Genomic DNA, 21502 nt, shown 5'->3' with positions numbered 1-21502 from the left:
TCGAATCTCCTGGCTTCTTCATTTGTGGACTTTGGTAAAGTTTTGTTTTGGTGCTAGTCACTTCTATTTGGGGATCTCTTTAATGTGCAACTAGTGATATTAGATAATATTTTTATGTGGTGAAGTATTCGCAGCAAACAATGGTGAATAAAATGTAAGATTAATCACTCGTAAACAATGATGCTATTATACATTATTTATATGTAGTGAAGTATTCGTTAATATGCAACTAATGATGTTACATATTATTTAAATGCAACTAGTAACATTTGAAATAAATGCTATGGTGTATGCCACGTGTATAATTCGCATGGCATATAATCTATGTGTTGGCGCATGTATGACACGAGTAGGGCTTGCGAGATACACATACAAACCCATGTAACATTATAGATTTATAGTTGTACTAGGAATAGAATAGAATTCAGTGGGCGAAAGAAAAACGAGGGGTAATGTCAATAACATATTAGTTGAATTGTCCTATAACAAGAGAGTATCATGAAACAACAGACACAAAGGATCGAAGAAATTGCTCCAAAGAACATGTTCTTCATTTCAAGGAGAAAAAGAGTTCAAAAGTCGCCTGAGTTCAAAATTAAGTGGACGTATTCCGTATTCGATGCTAAATTGAAGCATATTCATTCATCTTCTAATTTTTTTTTTTTGTTTTGTTTTTAAAGAAATATTCATTTTCTTAATTAACTATACATTATTTATATGAATGATACTGGCCTATTGGGGCGATTAGATTTTAGATACTATGTATACTAAAGGCATCTATTTTTGTAAATGGTAATGGGCCAAAAAGCCCAAAAACGTGACTTTATTTTTATTTTTATTTTTATTTTTTTTATTTTTATTTTTTATGATATATTCTACATTTAAATGATTTAATAAACTTATAAAAGCTAGAATATTCTCTATTCTAATAAATTTTGACTCCAAAAATATTCAACACGCTGTTGTTTAAGTCGGGCAAATATGCTTATGCCAATGTCATAGATTTCCATAATAAGGTACTAGATTTGAAAAATGAGATAAATAAGAATTCCCATGATATTCCAACAAAAACAGTTGCAAACTGTTTTGCTTGATAAATAAGCTGGGCCGCTTTCTACAAAGCTAAAGCCTAAAGGGTTACCGGTGGCTTATCGCTAACCGTGAGGTCAAGCATTCTTTGCCTCCTATATGATTTGTATGGTCCTTTTTTTAATGGTAACACCCCTTACAATTTTCGGGTTCTTGTTTAAGTTCACTTTATTTTTATTTATCTTACAAACATTATGCCTTGATCTCAAACGTGACTACTCTTGGTAGTAACTAGTTAGAGCATTTTTTTGTTGTACTTGAATGTACTCAGTAGTCTAACGGAGTGTTAGATTAGGAGACAACATTTACTTATACTCGAATTATAAAGGAGTCGTATATATGAATTACAATATTTTAAGACGTCTTGTTAGTTAAGACTATAGGTCATAATTCGTAATTTTTTTTTTAAGAAAAAAATAAAATTACGAATTATGACCTATAATCGATAAAGAGAATGAATAAGTCAGTGTTTGGCAAATATATCAATGCAACTAATTTTAACAATTAATAGTTAACCGAGCAATTGCCATTTACAAACATAGCAATGGATTTGAGCTAACGATAAAATAAAATAAAATAAAATAAGGGTTTGAAGACTTTGAACATATGCGAGATTCTATATTGGTCATCTCTTATACTCCATACAAGTAGTGATTAAGTATATTATCTAGCATAATTTCGCCTTTAGTTTAATTAATTGGAAGAAAAAAAATAGTATACAATCTTTTTTTCCTTAGGTTCCTAGGAGCCATAGAAATTAGAATACAAGGTTTGTAGTGGAGAGCATATAAATCTGTACAAGGTGAACCAAAATATATAAATTATAAGATTGATGAAGACTAGGAATTGAAAATGCTATTATACAAGCCTTATATCATGTCTCGGAACAAGTAGTCAATATTATGTGTGGTTGTCTTTATTATACGTAGTATATACTTTTAATATATAGAAATAATCTATGATTTCTATTTATATAACTACGTGTCCACAATGTGTTGGACAAGTATTGATATCCATAAAAGGTCCAACTTATGAAGCTAAAGTATTCTTATACATGCTTTGTGAATTTCTTCCTTTAAAAAGACAATAAGCACCATCAAACTTTAAACAATAATATATACTTGGATCACTTGTATTTATAAATAATCAAGCATCAAAATAATGATATCTTTGCATTGTAACTATTCTGGTTGAAAGTTTGATGTCAGATGACAAATTAAAGTATCTAGTTTTTAACCTTTTCTATGATTGCCAATCTATTCATTTGGCAACTTTAGTTTGTTCTACAAAATTATTGGATGGTTTTATAGTGTAGATAACGACCAAATTTTATATTATTTGATGCTTCGATGTGAGGGGGATTACACTCTACTTGGAATCGAGTAAATACTATTGTACTACATAAGAGTAACACAATATTAATGTAATTATGCTCTTTAAGGTATCGTCTATAAATTAGGTAAAAGAATACAATCTTGTAAAATTTTATCAATCGTCGAGAAAGTTAAGATACAATGATAAACTTTAGAACCAATTTAAAACATTTAATTTGTGTGGTAATATTGTAGTTTGAACTTACAACATCAATGTTTATTGTCAACTCTCTAGAAGTCTTAGAGCCAAAGTAGAAATCATCCTCAACAAAGTTCTAAAAACCATTATCCAAATAACATAAATTTTGAGAAAAAAAATCCCCTATATGTCTCAATCTATTTAACCATCCTAGGGTAAATGAAGAACAGCCCATTGCTTTTTTAATGATAGAATTGGACTAGTTTAGCTCTTTTAACATACATTACTCGTGTTTTGTATTGGTAATGTACCTTATTGCATGGATTGAACTCCCACAAACCAAACTCTAGGTTAAAAGAAAACTCTCTCATTCCCATGACCATTCAATTACAAAGCCTAACTCGGATCAAATGATGTTGTACTACATAGTTTTTATTGATAACAACAAAACAAATGGGTTAATTAGTAGGTTTGATAAATCTCTATCACGTACTTTGCGAAATTTTCACAAGTAAGTAATGTTTTTAAAACTTAAGCATTTTAGGTACATAACTTTTTTCAGGAGATATATATAAAAAGGCTTTATCATCATATATACGTTGCAAAAGTACAAGGATATATATCCCATAAAATTATGCCAATAGAAATAATTGTGTAACCTATAAGACATCTAGTTGGAATAGACGAAACTTGGGAATTGAAGACACTTTATTTTAGAGGTTTGCTTATCTATTGTCTACTAGGATCATTGCTGTAAAGTAAAAGTTCATTCTACAAGATAGCCAATCGTGCAAGACCAATTCTAAAAATGCCATGATCATTTTCTTTATTAGTGGAACTCTCAATAACATTCTACGTCCTCCTCTTTTCTCTATCTCCGTTGACAATCTTTTTTTCATCATCAGGAGATTTTTATGTAGCTACTATTGTTTTCCCTAGCTTTTCTAATCTTTGCCAACTTTACTATATAATTGTTATGATTATCAATAGTGTCACTTTATTCACATAAACCATGCATCATAAAAAATATATATATAGCTTAGCTTAGGTTTGACATATAATACTAGCTTGTATCACGTATTGGCTTACGATAGAATAGTACTATAATAATATTCAACATCGACAAAAATATTATAAAAGTAACAAGTATAAAAATCTTCGATATATATCATTAAGGGCCATAGAATGTAGGAACGGGTGTTGGTTTTGGGACTTGTAGGATTGAGACGGGTAATTGATAAATTTAGAAGGTGTATGTCGGGATTAAATAACAATTTACATAAATGCCCTCATTAACACGATGTTTCTCTTCCTCATCCTTTCTCGTTAATGGCATTTTAGACTTTTCCTTACCCCATCGATCCTAACTCCGTCTTTAATTCGAAATAACCTTATGTAATACAATGGTGAGAAGCTAGCTTAGTGGGAGTAGGATGAATTAGAAGGTTCTTTCACATTCCTTGAATGAAAATAAACATGCGAAATAGTAGAGTTAGGTTAAAATCACCCAATAATACCACCACACCTTCAATTTCCATCAAACAAACAACCCCTTAAAAACCGATAAAAGGAAAAGTTGCATGCATATCATGCATCTTTGTTAAAGTGTTGATAAAATTTTCTAATTGAGTATTAACAAATAACAATTGGGAGAGAATGGAGTACATTGACTTTTTTGACAGTGGTAAACTAGCTGTATCAGGAGAAATAAGATATTTATTATTCTAATTACATTATTGGCATAATTAAATTAACTTAATCAAACATCGAAACAATCACAAGGACCATAAAATGCTAATGGTACGGTGTAACCTTGTAAGGCTTAGACAACATATAAATGTGTGTTTTACTTGATTACGGAAAATAATTTATTTACGAAGTACTCCGTGTCTTACAAACTTCATTCCTTAATTACTGTATGTTTGTTTAGCAAAACTAAACGTAATTAAGTTTAAGCAAAGAGCGAGAATAATCTAAAGTACTATTTGTTGTTATGTAGGTGAAAAACAAGTCATTTAGTTTAGACTTGATATTGATTTTATGTAGTTTTATTCTTGGGACGAATCATCTAATTTATTTTCGGTTCCAGTTAGCTTCATTGAGATGTATCAAACATTATTAAATTATATACAAAACTAATTGACAATAGATTAGTCATAGTCATACGACTCATTAATTAATCCACCGGTGCATTAACGTCAAAGTCTAGCTATATATCTAATATCGAGCATAGTACAAGTTTGAATAATTCGAGTTAGTCTAATTCCAACAGATGGCTCGTCCAAAATGCTCACAATATAGAAAAAGGCAAATTTGCAACATACAATATTATGCAAGTACTTAAGAATCATAACATTTACTCATGTATAATGTGATGTCTTATGTTGTACAATGTACTAAAAAAATCCCATAAATTTATGAAACATATATACTGGCTTAATCACATGGAATGTAATATGCAAAAGTCGAGGCTGAATTGCCTGAACAAAATGTCGCTGTTTTAGTCGTTGATTACAACATTAATACGAGTAGCCACGTTTAATGTTTTTATTGGAATCATGTGAGCAACAGAGATACACAAAATTATCAAGGTACGACTCTTAAATCTTTTCACTTTTTCAGAAACAGAATTAAGCTCAAGGTATCCATTTCAACATACTCCTATTAGAATAGCTCTCTGACCTAGTATGATAAAAATCTTATGGAGAAAGGGATTGATTTTGGTAATAGGTGTGAGGGTGTAAAATTTCTCGGAGAGTATTCCATTAATCAATCATATAAAGTATCTATCTATAAGGGTTACAATGCGCGATAGTTCTAATTGTGTGATACCGAATAGGAAAATGTTCACAAGCAAAATGAATTTTCATCTCTATATGTTATGTGCATTAGTGTTGAATAAAAATTAATGGATGTACAAATAAATGACACTGAAATTATCACAATAAATCATATTGGCCTAATGTAGAGGACAATAATTCACAAGAGATTTAGGAGCTCTGATACAATGTTAGTAAATGCTTAATATTAAGTGTCCATGATTTAGATAAACTAGGTTGACGTTTCATGAACATTAGTAATGCTCGATATTGGGTGGGTTAGATAACGTTGGATGTTCAAACACCCACTCCAATCTCAATGTAATATAGGTAATCAAGCACATAAAGTAGTAGAATTGAAGGATATAAATGTAACTGGTGATCATATTGTCATACTTTTCTTTTACGTCATTATGCCAAACAAGACCTTACACTATTAGTAATTAGAGCAAGGTCTTGTTTGGCCTGCTAAACAAAGTTTGACTAATTTAGAGGGTGAATCTACAATTCAAATTATTTTTATTATTTTTTTTTTTTTTTTTTTTTTTTTGAAAAATATATTTCAATTATTTTAGTTGTTAAGTAAAGAGATGATCAAATAAATCAATTACATTCAAACTCAAATTTCTAAGTAGGGAAAATGGGATTTTTAGGTAAGCTGGTTGTGAAATTATAGCCAAATGACATTTTTATTCTAATCTTGCTAAAAGTTTCATCCTTACCATCCTAAATCATTATCCTATTCTTGAGTACAATACTAATTTGTCGTTTCACATGTTCAAATAACAAAATAACTAAAATTACCGGTTAATTTTATCATATATAACTTTTGTACTACCAGCCAGTCAAACAAGTTTATACAACTAACTCTTATCAACCAGCTAGCTAGCTAGCTATAGTACTTGCTAATTACGTACCAAAAAGGGATTAAATTAAAACTAATCCATCTTTTTGCCTAAAAAAAACAATAATTAAGCAATCGAGGAAGACGCAGACAAGAGTCAGCATGCATATAAGCAAGTAAAAAAAGGGAATTGAAACGCATTTGGTGTTGTTGGCATGCAGATTACAGTGGCTGCAGATACAAAGGAGGTGGTCGCACTTTTTTTACCAAAAATATGAAATCTTGGTAACAGCTAGCTGTCATTCAGTTTTGTTGGAGCATGAGAAGATCCTTCATTTTTGGAAGCAAAGTATCTGAATGAACTTAGCATTTTCCTCGAACCTAGTTAAAGTTCTTGGAACATTATACTCCGTCCATTTTTATGTTTTAATTATACTTTTGTTTTGCTTTTGGTTGATCTGAGCTCCATAAAACATTATTAGGTGCATGCTCTAGGTTTATCACACTAGTCGTTGTCTGTTTTAGACACGCAATCATACGTTACAAGACACTTGTTGATATTATAGGGTTACACAGTTGTGGGGTGGAATTTTCATTTACTATTGAGCTAGAGAATCTGCGATATGAGAACTTTTTATTATTAATCAGGACCACATGTGATATGTGATGGTCATAAACCACACAATCATGTTTTTAATGCACTGTACCCTAATTGATCATTTGAGACAAGGGAGAGTTCACTTTCAACATCAATTACTCCTTAGTTAAAGTGTTTACTTTTATTCACTCTTTGCTTTCTTTTTTCAAGTTTAGTGTTAAGAATAGAAGTTTGTCTCTAAGCTACTAATATAAAGGTGACAAGATAACGATTTTCACTCTATAGAGTGAGATTTACAAGAATTACAACATTATCCTCTTGATCACTTATATATTTTATACACAGCATAATATACGGTGTTATAACAACTATCTAGCTTCAGCATGTGTTACATATATACATACACTATCTAATGTAGTAATGACATTGTTCTTTAAATCACTTTTTAAGAAAAATAATCTAATGCATGCGCGCGCGCGCGCGCGCGCACACACACATATATATATATATATATATATATATATATATATATATATATATATATATATATATATATATATATATATATATATATATATATATATATATATAATATAGTCTTAAACCAATATCGTACATCATGAATAGGATATACTCATATATGCATAACAATTAAGGTTTTGCTTTTAGCCTCATTCGACTAGTCATTCATCTAATGACAAGGGACAAGTTATTAATAAGATACATTTACAAAAGACAAGTAAATTGTATTACACGTCACGTAACACAGTATATATGTCGAACTTAAATGTCTTTTGTAGACACATATACAACTATACAAGTATCATTTACAGTAAATCACACGTTATAAATGTTACCTCTGTCTGTTCAAATGACGGTCATATATCATTAGCTCTAGATTTAATTATACCTCTAACTTTATCGAGTTTGAGATTACATAATATAGCTTATTTTATTTATATAGTATAGATATACACATCAATGTTATTATTGTATAAAATATATATATATAGGGTGCATGGCAACTATTTAATTTATAGACATTGCAAACAGCCTGTCCATAAATGGGTTGGTACCCGCTGACCAAAAAAAGTAAGAAAGTCTCTACCAATATAAGAACATCCAAAAATACAAAAAAAACTAATGTACCAATAATTGATATAGATATATAGTGGCTAATCTAAGCTATAAATTTTACAATATGGTAAAAAGCCTAAAAAGGTTATCCAAGAACATATTTTTTCAAGATTAAACGCGTAAAAGATCGATGAAAGCAAAAAAGGGGACAATCAACAAAGTAAAGATTATCGAAAGGACATTCTATAGTTCATTGTTGGTCCTTTTCAAGTTGCAAACTCAAATTTGTAATCATTAGAACAACGTACTCCAACTTGGTGTTCTTGTTCATCTTATGTTTTTACTTATTTCTTTATTAAATTTTACAACAGTAGGTATTTTTTTTTAAAAAAAAATTTATTGCATGCAATAACAATATCACAAATAATAATAATAATAATAATAATAATAATAATAATAATAATAATAATAATAATAATAATAATAATAATAATAATAATAATAATAATAATAATAATAATAATAATAATAATAACGTATTGTATAATGTATCAATGTATACTTGCTACTACTTGTAGATTTTTTCAATTTGGACACTAGCTAAAAGAAATTTTTGACCAAAGAGAGAAAAGATAAGAGTTGATGATATTTGTCTTTATATAGAAATGTGTTATAATGACCGTCCAATTCTTTTTTTAGTGGCAGAAAGGGTGTATTAATGTGTGGTTTATGCTTCTTGCATTATCACATAGAGTGTTTTGACACTGGATCGTATGGCGTACTCTGCTCTTACGTATTTAATAATGCATTCCTTTTTTTTGGATAAAATAATGCATTCCTTTTTTTTTAATTTATAAAATAATGCATTGCTTTTGAACATACTTTTCATTTTGCAACTTTCTTTCGTTTTTATACATTTGCTTTCATGTAATTGAAGTTTAGAAACTTTGATCATAAAGGGTACAAGTAGTTTAGATATTAAATATAATTTTTTAAAAAAAATTATCTTTTCGGACCTTTTGATTGTTTTGCTTCAATGTAAAGTTTATAGATTTATTTTTTTTTAGCATCCACATAATATTGGATACAATATGTTATATTATTGATAGTCGAAGAAATTAAATGTGTTATTACTCTTATTACAGTACACCATGCAACAACAATAGTGAAAATTAAAACATTATGAAATGAGGGACTAAGGGAGTACTCTGTATATAATAATGCACTCATTAGTCATTACATTTTAGTTGTTAGATGTTAGTTGCTTTAATCTGATCAGCTATTAGATATTAGTTGTTTACATTAGTGGTTTTAACTAGCTTATTATAATTAGTTCTTTTATGTATAAGTGTTTGTTAAATAGCTGCGGCTTTAGTGTATAAAACAATATAAAGCTCTTTCAAAAAGCTCCTTATGTGAGCCTTAATTTTAAAAATGAGCTTTTTGGACCCAAAAAGTTATTTCAAACTAAAATTACACAAACGCATCAAAGAGCTTTTAAAGTAGTAAAAATAAAAATAAAATTAAATAATAATAATAATAATAATAAAATAAAAAAATAAAAAAAAAAAAACTCTTATATCTCCAAAAAGCTCCTAAGAAACACTCCCAAACAGATGAATGCATACAAATCAAACTCGATCCTCATAATCACTCCTAATAAAAACAAAAAGAAAATTAGAAAAATACATGTCTAAAAAAAGGTTCACGTTCATCTTACTTGTATTTATTATCCCATGTTTAGATTGTTTATACTTTATAGTGAAAACGAAAAATAAAACAAATTGAAAGTCAATTTTTTTTTTTTTTTTTTTTTTTTTTTTGGGAAGTATTTTCACTTTTGATGTCAAAAATTATCTTTAAATAATTATTTGCATATTGGATATATCATGTGCAATTACTCCATACTAAAGTAGAAATTTTTTTAAAAAAAAAAAAAAAAAAAACAATTCAAATTTTAATGTCAAGTAGTTCAATTGGTAAATAAGATACGGTACATAATATTTGAATTTTACACTTAGAATTACATACATCGTATTTTGGAGTTTTAAGTAAATTTACTCATACAATCAGGTGATATAATGATAATAAGTTAATGAGAAAATAATAACACAAGGTACGGTGAATTGTTGTACCAGGTATAAGAGTATTCAATTGCATAATTTCCTGGTTTTGGTGCAGTGTTTCATCCTTATATTATTGATTTTAACACATTTTATGAGAAAACATAAATTAATAAATAAATTTGTATTCATATGAAGTACTAACTACACCTACTCCGTACTAGTTAGATTTGAGTTCTATAAAATTCTAAATGCAATGAGGATAAGACAACTAGATATTGAATAGCTATTTAGTGGAAATATCTTCAAAGATTATTTAGACCATCCATCATATATAATTTGGACAAATTAGGCACATAAATAAAATTTATGTAACCCCACCCACCAATCTTCTTCTTTGAGCCATGAACTCCTTCTACATCATCTCTTCGTCTTTCTCATCCCTTATCCAATCCTCATTAATCTTAAAATTATCATATCAATGATATAAACCACTATTGGTGACTAGTGACTCTGTGACTGGTAGTGAAACGCGGACCCATCTATAATAATTGAGAAAATTGTAAATGTTGCCATTATTGTTGATATTGAGTTACTCTATTCATTCAATTTTCGTTCCTTCTAGATCTATAAGTCAATAGTTAAACATTCACATCCAATATATAAGACTCAAAATCATCCACGCTTTAATAGTCACTATTCAGATGACTTTCTATATAGATGAATAGTTGATAATCCGATTCGTATTTGTCTTGATTAAAACTAAAATAATTATATCCCTAGGTATACTTATACATAAGTAACTAACAAAATACCTAGATATATTAACCCTCAAATAAAGAGTAAAAAAAGATAATTATCTAGAGAAAAAAAAAAAAAAAAAGGTGAAAAAGTCTTGTTCACCACTTATTGACAAGATTAAGTGGGGGGCGATGGAATAATTCTTGCTTCTAATTAGTTCATGAATGCCATGTCAGAAGTCAAGGTGGATCTGACGACGCATCAAATCAGATTTTTAGACCATATTCCTCGGCGGCTCTACAGTTAATTTAATTATATTTCTTAATAATTAATTAGTGGAGGTATGTATTCCATTTAAGTTGGTCCATAAAATTTATCATAAAGTCAAACAATTAAGCCAAATATTTATGTTATAAATAGATTTATATAATAAGATAAAAATATTACTAAAAACTTTATATTATAATTGGTTACATGAGCACCCAATATATTATGCTAATGATCAATAAACAGGAAAAATCACTTGCATTGCCACATTAGTGTATACATGTCGCACACTGAACTAATGTATAAAACGTAATCATAGTTTTAATAATTCTGATTAAAATAATTAATCTTAGCACAAATGATTGTCCATCTGATGTCTAATAGAGGTGGAACGCATAATCTTAAATAGTAAGTTGTGGAAGATTTTAGTTGCTGCCAAAAAAATTATTTGTATAATATAATGTTTTTAATTATTGAAAGATAAGTTTAAAAGGTACAAGTTTCCTATAATTATTTTTTTTTTCTAGAATGTTGTGTGCCAATATCTTAGATTGTGCTTAATTAATCAACTTAAAACAATGTAACAAAGTTGGGGCCCCTTAAATTTTTATTGTGATCTATTATTATCAAAGGTAATCCCCCAAACTGAAAGAATTAATTTGTCAAAAGAAGAACACATTAATTTTTTTTAAGTTTTTTGGTAGGGTTAGTTGTTTTAATTGGTGGTTTATGAGTAGATTATAATCCTAGTTTGTTGGTTGGCATGAGCAAGTTTTTCAGGTTTGCTTATGTGTATAGCAGTATACACACACCTAACTACTTAATTATCCTCATCTCAAATTAGTATAACATTGCCTTTTGTGGGTCATTTTTACCAATTTTGACCATATTTTATTATTATCATTGCGTTAAAAGAAAATTTAAGAAATTATCATGTCTAATCTTGTAAGATTAGTTACACTAATGTGTGAATTGAAGACTACGTGAAAGCTAATGTTGCACTACTTGTATAACAACGAATGGAGGATTTGTTTACGATTATGTCCGATGGTGATTGTTTTATTCAATTTCACATTGATGTATCTAGATTGCATTGTGATTGGTCCGTAGGATCAAGACAAATTTGATGAGATGATGAAATCTTTTGATTACAACCTACCTTAAGATATACATAGCTCTTTGACATATATTATGTGGTTCGTGTTCAAATAGATACAAAATTCGACTAATTTAGACTCACACAAGGATAGAATTCCGTATTAGGTATCAATCATCCTATACTACCTTAGACATAAGAACAGTTTATGAACTATCATATCAAAATAATTTTCTTGAAATTTTAGAGATTAATTCTAGCCTTATTTTATGTTCATGCTCGATCTTTTTCATGAAGAAGACTTGCCTTGATGATGATGAAAGATCCATGACTAGCTAGTATACCGTACGACATTATAAGGGAGCAACACTTACTATTCATAACAACAACAACAACAAAATTTCAACATCGCTCCTTAACTTATTCAATCCTACCTGGAAAATAAAATTATTATTATTATTATTTTAAGTTATTGAGAAGAAACAAAAAGTTAATAGAACATTCATACTGAAATTAAAGCAATGAGCAAAACAACTTAATTAGTCAACTTGATATTAATAAACTTCCTTGAATGTTATTGTCGCATTGAGGTCTAGCTAGTATCATTATGTTAAACGCATATATTATATTGTTTAACAAGCAAAGAAACCTTTGTACATACATTATTGTAGGAAAAACTTTTGAACAAACGTGTATTTTTTTTTTTTTTTTTTTTTTGTACATACAGATGTATTTATGTACATAACCTTTTTTACATTCAAAAGCTTTAAAGATTACTTATACTCTCATCTATCTTACGTGGACTAGCTCATCGGGTATATGTGTCAGATACGAGTACGTGTCCAAACATCCAACTTAACTATTTTGTTAGAAAAAATTATGATTTTAAAGTAAAATGAAGTGTCTAAGTACATGTCATATGTACAACTCATACCCATATTCGAGTGTTGAAAATCCAACATGGTAATTGAGGTGAAATGAAGACTCCGGGCCATGTAACATAGGCTCTCATCAATTCAATTTGTTGTTGTTGAAGTGCTTGTAAGAATTTCTTCTATACATTAACCCTATACATTCAAAAGTTGTACATGTATGCTCATCAAATGTGTCTTTTATCTGTGCTTTAAATGTTCCCTACAAAGTTATATCTACATGTTTGAAAAATGTTGCATGGAAACTTTGTTAGCAAAAAATATGTTAGACAGCAGAAAAGAATTGAAAATAGTGTATAAAATGGATGAAAGTAGAGAAAGAGGAATTATTCACCTTGGAAAAACTAGGTAAACTTTAATTTATGTAAACCAAATAAAGAAATACTCATTTTCAATAATATATTCCTCCTAATCAAACACTTTCTTAATAATATTTATTCCTATGGTAAAAAGTTTACCTGTTTGTCGATTAGTAGGCTTAAAAAGTGTGATCGGAAAACTCAAAGCCACAAAATAACTTCTGATAGAAAGGCTGTAATCAAATAAATCTATATGATTGGCGAAAAAAATAAATCATCTCGAAAGGTAAGTAACTAACCTAAAGTATTCTTAGTTTGTGGCGAGACATGAATTAGGAATCGATAATAGAGAGATTCTCTAAAAGATCAAGAACCATATCATAACAATGAAATCAAATTTCATATATTTTGTGGGGATAGATGAACAAATGACTATTGACAGATTCTTAAATATTAATCAAGAACCATGTGTTAAGTATCAATGAGATGAAAAAAAGTTGGTAAACTTGTCAACCAATTAATAAGAAAATGTGAGGGAAGGTAAGTTCTACATCACTGTAACAAAGTAACAACTTTGGTCTCACTACCACATGATACATTATCAAGGTGTTTGTTTCCAGAAGCAGAATAACTTCTCAATTCAAGATCGATCTTGAATATATAAAATTATTCCGCATAGTTAAAACGCCAAAGTTGGGAATAATCGGCCAATTTTTATGCTAATTCATGGATTTATATTTTATGCTTTTTTGCTGATTCTATGCCATAAAGTTAAGCATAATGATGATCTCATGCATTGTGTTGTAATAGATGCAAGAATGTTAACGAAAAACCATCAAGAGCACACGCACTATTTGCATGCTTCTCTAACAACGTATTGGCTACATTCACATAAACATTGTGTTATAAACTTATAACGTATGGATTCATAGAAAAGTTAAAAATAAAAAACAAAAACGGACACATAAACTAATTAATTAATTAGCTAGATTGGATTAGATATTTAACAAAATAGTTTATAATACTCCGTAGTATATTACCCTCAAAACGAAAAAATTAGGCTTATATGTGTGTGTGAGAAATGATCTGAAATTGAATTGATATTTAGAATAAATGAAAGAAATATCATTTTCAAATAAAACTACATAATAGGTTAACGAAAACATATTAATACCAACTCAAAAATGTAAAATTTACATCTTATGTTTCTGTAAGACCTTTTATTTGTATTTTATGCATTCATCAATGCACAACTTTGATCATTTATCATTAGTTTCCTATCAACATAAATTTTGAAAAATACCAATTCCCTTCCATCCACTAGTTAGAATTGACGTACTTTAATTTATTTCACAATTCAACTTTGACTACTATGTATTAGAGTTTTGGGTAATGTATGAAAAATATTTTAAATAGATATCGTTGTAATATTAACTATTTGGAACTCATTATATAAGTGTGCAACAACTAAATTACATTCTTAATTCTTAAAGAAAGAAAACGTGATACATAAACAAGAAATTAAGTGGCATATTATACACGTAATATACGAATCTCAAGTTCACAACACATGCTATCAAGAAATAAATTAAAGGGGACGTGATTGATTCTATTAATTAAATAATTATTGTCTAGGCCATAATTAATCAAATTAGTTTATGATGACAACATGAATTTATTATTCAACGATGTCATAATTATATGATACTAACTTCAGTGTTTAATTAGTACGAGCATCATTTGTGTTAGTTGTTGAAATTTGTTTGAAAGCTTTCAAGTCAAATCCTACATATGTTATTAAAATTTGATAACGACCATGATTAGCATCATCATCATACATCATAATATTCATAGATGGCCAACAACCACCTTGAGTTTCTTGCTCTACCTCAAACAAAGGCTGGTCTTTATTTATATATTTATATTTTTTCCTTTAATTATATAGTGTACGTATAACAAGATTCAGTCTTAATTTTTAAATTCCACCTTCTATTCTAATAATTTAATTAATTAATTAATTAATTTGGCATAGTAATTCTTTTCTAGTAGATGTAAACCTATGCTTGCATAGTAATTCTTCTCTAGTAGATATACAACCTACTATGAATCAAATTAAACCACGATAATTTTTTTTATAAAAATTCAGAAACATGCACCTTATGTATTGATTTGAATTTGAGATGATTGTATATTATAGCTACAATGAAGAAATTTTGAATTTTTTTTTTTTTTTTTTGTACTCCCTACATTAGATTGTATATATGTACGGATGTACGTACGTAGTAATTATTTTTGTGCATTGTATGTCCATTGGACTTATTTCTTGTTGGAATATGTAATTTTTCCAATATCAATCAATTTTACAAAAGAAATGCAATCACAAACATTCGATCCTATGTTCATATTTAATTTTATCACACATATTATTTTGTTCATTATTAAAATTACCATAACGAGGTATTTACTTGTTAATTTTTTTTGGCCTCAAAAAAAAAAAAAAATACTTGTTAATTTTTAAAAAGTTGATGCACATACTTTGTGAATGAATATGCAATAAATCAAAAACAATTACAGTTCACATAAAATACGTACTCCATAAGTATAAAATAATCAGAATAGGGTTCGTCAACTTTACATGGTAAAAAAAGTTAAATTTGAATAACTATCTAAAATATGGACTAAAATCCCTAGCTAGATTGACAAGCTAAGGAAAATGAGATATAAACAAAATATCTTATGTCATAAACTATGAGACTATCTTAAACCCCTTTTATCTTTAGTAAAAACAATCCAAATAATAGACTAAAAAAGGAAAATAATGGAAGAAAAAAAATTAATCTTTTTCACCATGAGATGGCATTGACTAGGCCTTGTATGTACATGCACCATATATGGTTCCAATTGGCTTGCAATAGCACTTTGCAATTTGGGAAATGTTGGCGCCCAAAGTTATTGAATAATAATTCTCAAGTACCATGTTATTACCAAGTACAACCTTACTAATTCTTGTTTATAATAATTATGTTACATTATTTAATCTATATTAATTAATTATATTATAAAGTCATGAGTCATACATTGAGTACTTGTAATAAGCTGTATCCAAACGCGGAAACTTCAGGTGAAAAAAGTTCTTAGGCAATTTTTGAAAAAGCTCTTATTAAAAAGAGAGGATTAAGTTTACTGTTTAGCTACTTGCAAGCAACTAGGGGACAAAAATATCATGAAAACAGCCCAACTTTTATTTTCTACCGATCAATTTTCGTAAAAAAATAAAAATTAAAATTATTTTTCTATATTTTTTTATTTTTCTTTTTTACTTGGTGCGGCTACTACAAATATAATGCTAGGACTAGGTCACTATTACTTGTATTTATAGTATAGTATTATAAAGACTGTATATTTTTCATAGCTTAAGACTTTGTAATAATATTGCATGAAATTATAAATTAATATGACTTGGATCCCATATTATAAGATTACTACCACTACTCCTACTCTCTTGCCGCCCATTTCCAATGCTACTACTACAATATCTCGGTTGATTTTGATTTTTATTTTATTGGATTGTACGGATATGTGTTTATGTTTGCTACTTTTTCACAAAAATTAATAAAAGAGATTGACCTAAAACTCGATTTCCTTCCCAAATATTCACAATTAATTCTAAGTTCTTATTCTATATTCTTGAGTTGATGTAATTCATATATAATCCATGTTAGATGAGAAATATAATAGGACATTCCAACGAAAATGGAATTTTGGAATAAATGATGATGTTATAATATACGCTAGTTTATGGATCAATACGTTGTATATAGATAAGCCATTGTACAATTACTCTTTATGTTATTTTACTTTGCTAATCAACATATTCATTCAAAATTTGATGTGTCGGTAATGTAGAATACAACAGTCTAGATAATAAATCATTGCTTTTGAATTAAAAGAATTATACAATAATAGCTTACAAACCGTCTTTAGACTGTACGTATAACATTAAAAGACTCATATATATGTACATTTAAACAGAAAGATTACATAAGTGAAATTTCTAAAGAAAAAAAAAAAAAAAAAGTTAGCATGCGAGAATATATAGCTTCCCTAAATATGGGCCTAGAATAATTCGACAAACAAAAGGGTTAAATGAAAGGCGGAGATACAAAATTAACAATTTACAAAGGAAAATCAGGCATCTAATCTTATACCCAAGATTTTATTAAAAAACGAATATGGGACAGCACATACAACTATACGTACTTTGAAAGAGCACTAACAATTTGCTAAATGAATATTAATATTATTGACTACTCTTATAATTTTTATTTATTATTTTGTTTTTTTCTTTTTTTATTTTCTGAAATAATATTCAGGGGCCCTTAAACTTTTGTCTATTGGTTATTTCCACCCTAAAGGTGTCCTTGTAGGATCTATATATATTGCTCTCCCCTTCTCACTCATTTTCAAGTAACACCTAACATTAGAACTTCTAAATCCTCTCTCTTTTTTTCCCTTATTCTTTTTTATTTAGCTCATAATATTAACCTTAGCTTAGAACACTAACTTCTTTTTTGTAATCTTCATTACATCCCCTTTCTTCTTTTGTTTAATTTTTAGATAAGCTGATCTTAATAGCAGTCATGGTTTCTCCCGCCGTTGCTCGTTTCGCCGTCGGTATTCTAGGTATTACTATTTTGTAGTACTACTATGCTCAATGAATGAAATGAAGAAATAATTATGTAAATATAATATATAGGAACATGCTAATTAAACATGGTGATTAATCGATCTTAATTACCATGATTATGCATGTTCCTAATATTTTTCACTATGATACATCAATTTTGACGTAAGGTCATTTTACTTTGATTCCAGGGAATATCATCTCTTTCTCCCTCTACTTATCTCCAATGTAAGTTTTTCATTTTTCTTTTATTTTTATTTATTTTTTACACACGTACTTCTCACTCATGCTTCATGCATGTTTACCTTGTGGGACCCTAAGAATTGTACCATACATATTACATACATATTTTTAGTATATGGTTTTTGATCATATTTATACGATTTGTAAACTAATATTGTTTTTTATGGTGTTTCGATTATGATACTTTCAGGCCAACATTTATTCGGATATGCAAGAAGGGATCCGTAGAACAATACTCGGCAACTCCATACTTGCTGACCTTCTTAAACTGCATGTTATGGACTATTTATGGGATGCCATTTATCCAACCTAACAACATTTTGCTATCTACGATTTCGGCGAGCGGGTGCTTGATCGAGTCCATTTATTTGATGCTCTTCATTATCAACACCGAGAACAAGAAGAAGAAGATCACTTTAATCATTCTTGTGCTTGGTGAGATACTCGCCGTCGGTATCGCCTTGGCCTTGGTGCTTACCTTCATGCATACCAGCAAAGATCGGACTCGCATTTTTGGGTTACTTGGTGATGTTAGTGGTGTTCTTATGTACGCCTCTCCATTAGCCGTCATGGTATGTTTTTTTCTTACAAATATTGTTTTATTTTTAAGATGTTCATAACAATATGATTTTTGTATTGTAATTATCATCTTGAATAATGGTAAATAAGTTGGTCGAACATCAAGTAGATGGATGATGTGGTGCTACTACGAGTAGTAGCGCATCAACTAATAATTACAAACATACACAATTTTGCCTTTATCTGACTTGACGTTATTTCGAAAAAATATCACGATCATTTGTGATAAAAATGGAAATTATTAGTTTCTAGTTGATTAGTCATACATACATAATAATTAATATAGTAAATGTCTAAGACAATTAGACTAATGATTTGTTTTGGGTTACAAATGTGCAGAAACAAGTGGTTAAAACAAAAAGTGTGGAATATATGCCGTTGGCCGTCTCGGTGACTTGCTTCGGCAGTGCTGTTATATGGACTCTATATGCCATCCGCCCATTCGATCCATATGTTGTGGTACGAATTCTCTCTCCATTTCTCTCTCTCATGCTCGTATATGTCCACGCATGTTGATTTGTTAGGGGTGTTCAAAAATACCCAACCCGACTGACCTTGGGCATTGGTGATGTATGAGTAACCTTACCCATTCTCATATATTGCTCATGAATCTTGCATGAGCCCCCTATTATTTTTTAGCAATTACAAAGATTGTTAATTTTTTTAAAAAAAAAAATAAAAAATTACCCAGGCTAGAAGGTCCCCGATTATTTGTCCAAAAGAAAATACATTTACCTTAGTTAGTTACCTTGGTAGTGTTGGGTACAAGTGACACCAGATTTTGGTAACATATATTCCATGTAAAAAGTTGTTAGTCGTCAGTAACATTAGATGCATAGACAATCAGTGTTACTTTCTGATTACTTTGTCTTACTTGGAATAAGATTCTCTAGATTTTTACACCATATTTAATTAACGGAATAAATATGCATGATTTAATAAAAGACGGGCTTACTAATTTTTTTCGCAAAACATATTGCCTTACACTAATTTTGTGAGATAGATAATCAAATATTCTCATACGAATTATAAGTTAATATCCATGAAGACAGACTATCAAACCACTACTCTTATATTTCGTGAAGCTATTTACCCATAGATTTTTCCACGTAATTCTTAAACACACTCCGTAGTAATTTTTTTAATATTTCCTTATATAGTAATGGTATAAAAACTTTTGGATAAAAAATTAAGTTTGAAGAGTGACACTTTTGGAATTTAATTGAATAAATAAAAATAAATGTTGAGATCTCATTGGTGCAACCTAGCTAGCAAGTAGCAAGTACTACAATGCTACGGAGTGTGGAAATGTCATTTTCAAACACAAAGACTCAAAGTAGTGGGACTAGTGGTGTATAATATTTCTATATTTTATTTAATTAATTTTCAGAATTCCCACAAGTATGGGATGAGTCTCTATTATTGTACCTAACCTTAAATTTTATTATGGCCCACTTAATGTATGGGATTCTGCCCAAGTGATGACGTGGACCAAAATGACAAGTATATTTTGGACCTACTTCACTCATTGAACAATAAATTAATAAAAAATTATTTTTCAAAAAAAAAAAAAAAGGCTGAAAAGACAAAAGTCAAGTAAAAACTGTTGCTCTTATGTAATGCTCCGCAAATGTATTAATTTGGTGATTATCTTGTTAATAATAATTGGGATTTGAGATTATTATATTAACATTATTTATTATTGTTTTGTGATTCAGGCTCCAAATGCAATCGGGTGTTTTCTTGGGCTGGCCCAATTGATACTTTATGCATTTTATTACAAGTCCACTAAGCAACAAATGGCAGCCAAAGAAGTGGCTGAAATTGAGAAAGTTGAAATGGGCCTTAAAGAAATTATTGTGGTTACTAGGGAGCCCAACAAGGTCAACAATCTGCCAGAAAATGACTATCCTACCCTTCAAGAGAATGACTATCCTACCCTGGCTGAAAATGACTGTCCTACCCTCAAGCAGAAGGAAAATGATTTTGATACTAATATTTAATTTGTATTATTTGCATTAGTTATGCTCTCGACTACTATAAATGCATTACTTCTTCTCTATGTATCTATAAGCCTTGTAATCATTTATTTGGTGGAAGTATTCTTATTGGAAATAAATTTTTCTTTGCCATTTCCTACTATATATATAATTTCTCATTCACTCTTGTGTTGGTTTACAATTTACATATTTACGAGTTATTGACACTTCATCTAAAAGCTCTATATCGATCAATATGTATATTTCCTTCATTTTTATAATATTACTTTGAAATTGTATTAAGTTATGGCTCAACAAAATGTATGGACAAATTAAATGAACAATCACAAAAATGAACAACAAATAATTATTCACTAGACTTGATTCTCAAATTAATTAATTATTGACACTTTATTTGAAAACTTTGATTAACATATTTCCTAATTCATCTTAAATAATTTTGACAAAATAATGTGAACGATCACAAAAATGAGAAAATATATATAATGAAGTTAAGTTTGTATATTAATTAGAAGGTGACTCTTGTGAAAATTTGAGCATTCAACACTTGGTTATAATTTATTAAATTTTAATTTTGCAATTTGATCTATAGTTCCAGCATCCAATCCAATATCAACTATGGTGTACATTTTGGGTTATACATGTACAACTCTTTAGTA

At 29.0% G+C, this 21502-nt stretch overlaps 1 protein-coding gene across 1 annotated transcript; it reads left to right on the top strand.

Moving 5' to 3' along the window:
* Positions 1-17410: 17410 nt before the first annotated feature.
* LOC145579242 (bidirectional sugar transporter SWEET7-like) lies at positions 17411-20987 on the top strand. The gene is made up of 5 exons (XM_081636491.1): positions 17411-18020; positions 18213-18249; positions 18455-18836; positions 19183-19302; positions 20562-20987. Exons 1-5 carry the CDS (start codon positions 17978-17980, stop codon positions 20844-20846), a joined length of 867 nt encoding a protein of 288 aa, XP_081492617.1. The 5' UTR covers positions 17411-17977; the 3' UTR covers positions 20847-20987.
* Positions 20988-21502: the final 515 nt, after the last annotated feature.

The sequence above is a fragment of the Chenopodium album genome, chromosome 2, assembly GCF_948465745.1.
Source record: "Chenopodium album chromosome 2, dcCheAlbu1.1, whole genome shotgun sequence".
Taxonomy (NCBI): domain Eukaryota; kingdom Viridiplantae; phylum Streptophyta; class Magnoliopsida; order Caryophyllales; family Amaranthaceae; genus Chenopodium; species Chenopodium album.
This window is presented reverse-complemented; position numbering and strand designations above follow the sequence as displayed.

Bases quoted from the DNA above. Each gene is read 5' to 3' on its own strand.
- LOC145579242 (XM_081636491.1), top strand. From the start codon at position 17,978: ATGGTTTCTCCCGCCGTTGCTCGTTTCGCCGTCGGTATTCTAG. The intron at 18,837-19,182 runs GTATGTTTTTTT...ACAAATGTGCAG, and splicing joins CCTCTCCATTAGCCGTCATG to AAACAAGTGGTTAAAACAAA. The intron at 19,303-20,561 runs GTACGAATTCTC...TTTGTGATTCAG, and splicing joins CATTCGATCCATATGTTGTG to GCTCCAAATGCAATCGGGTG.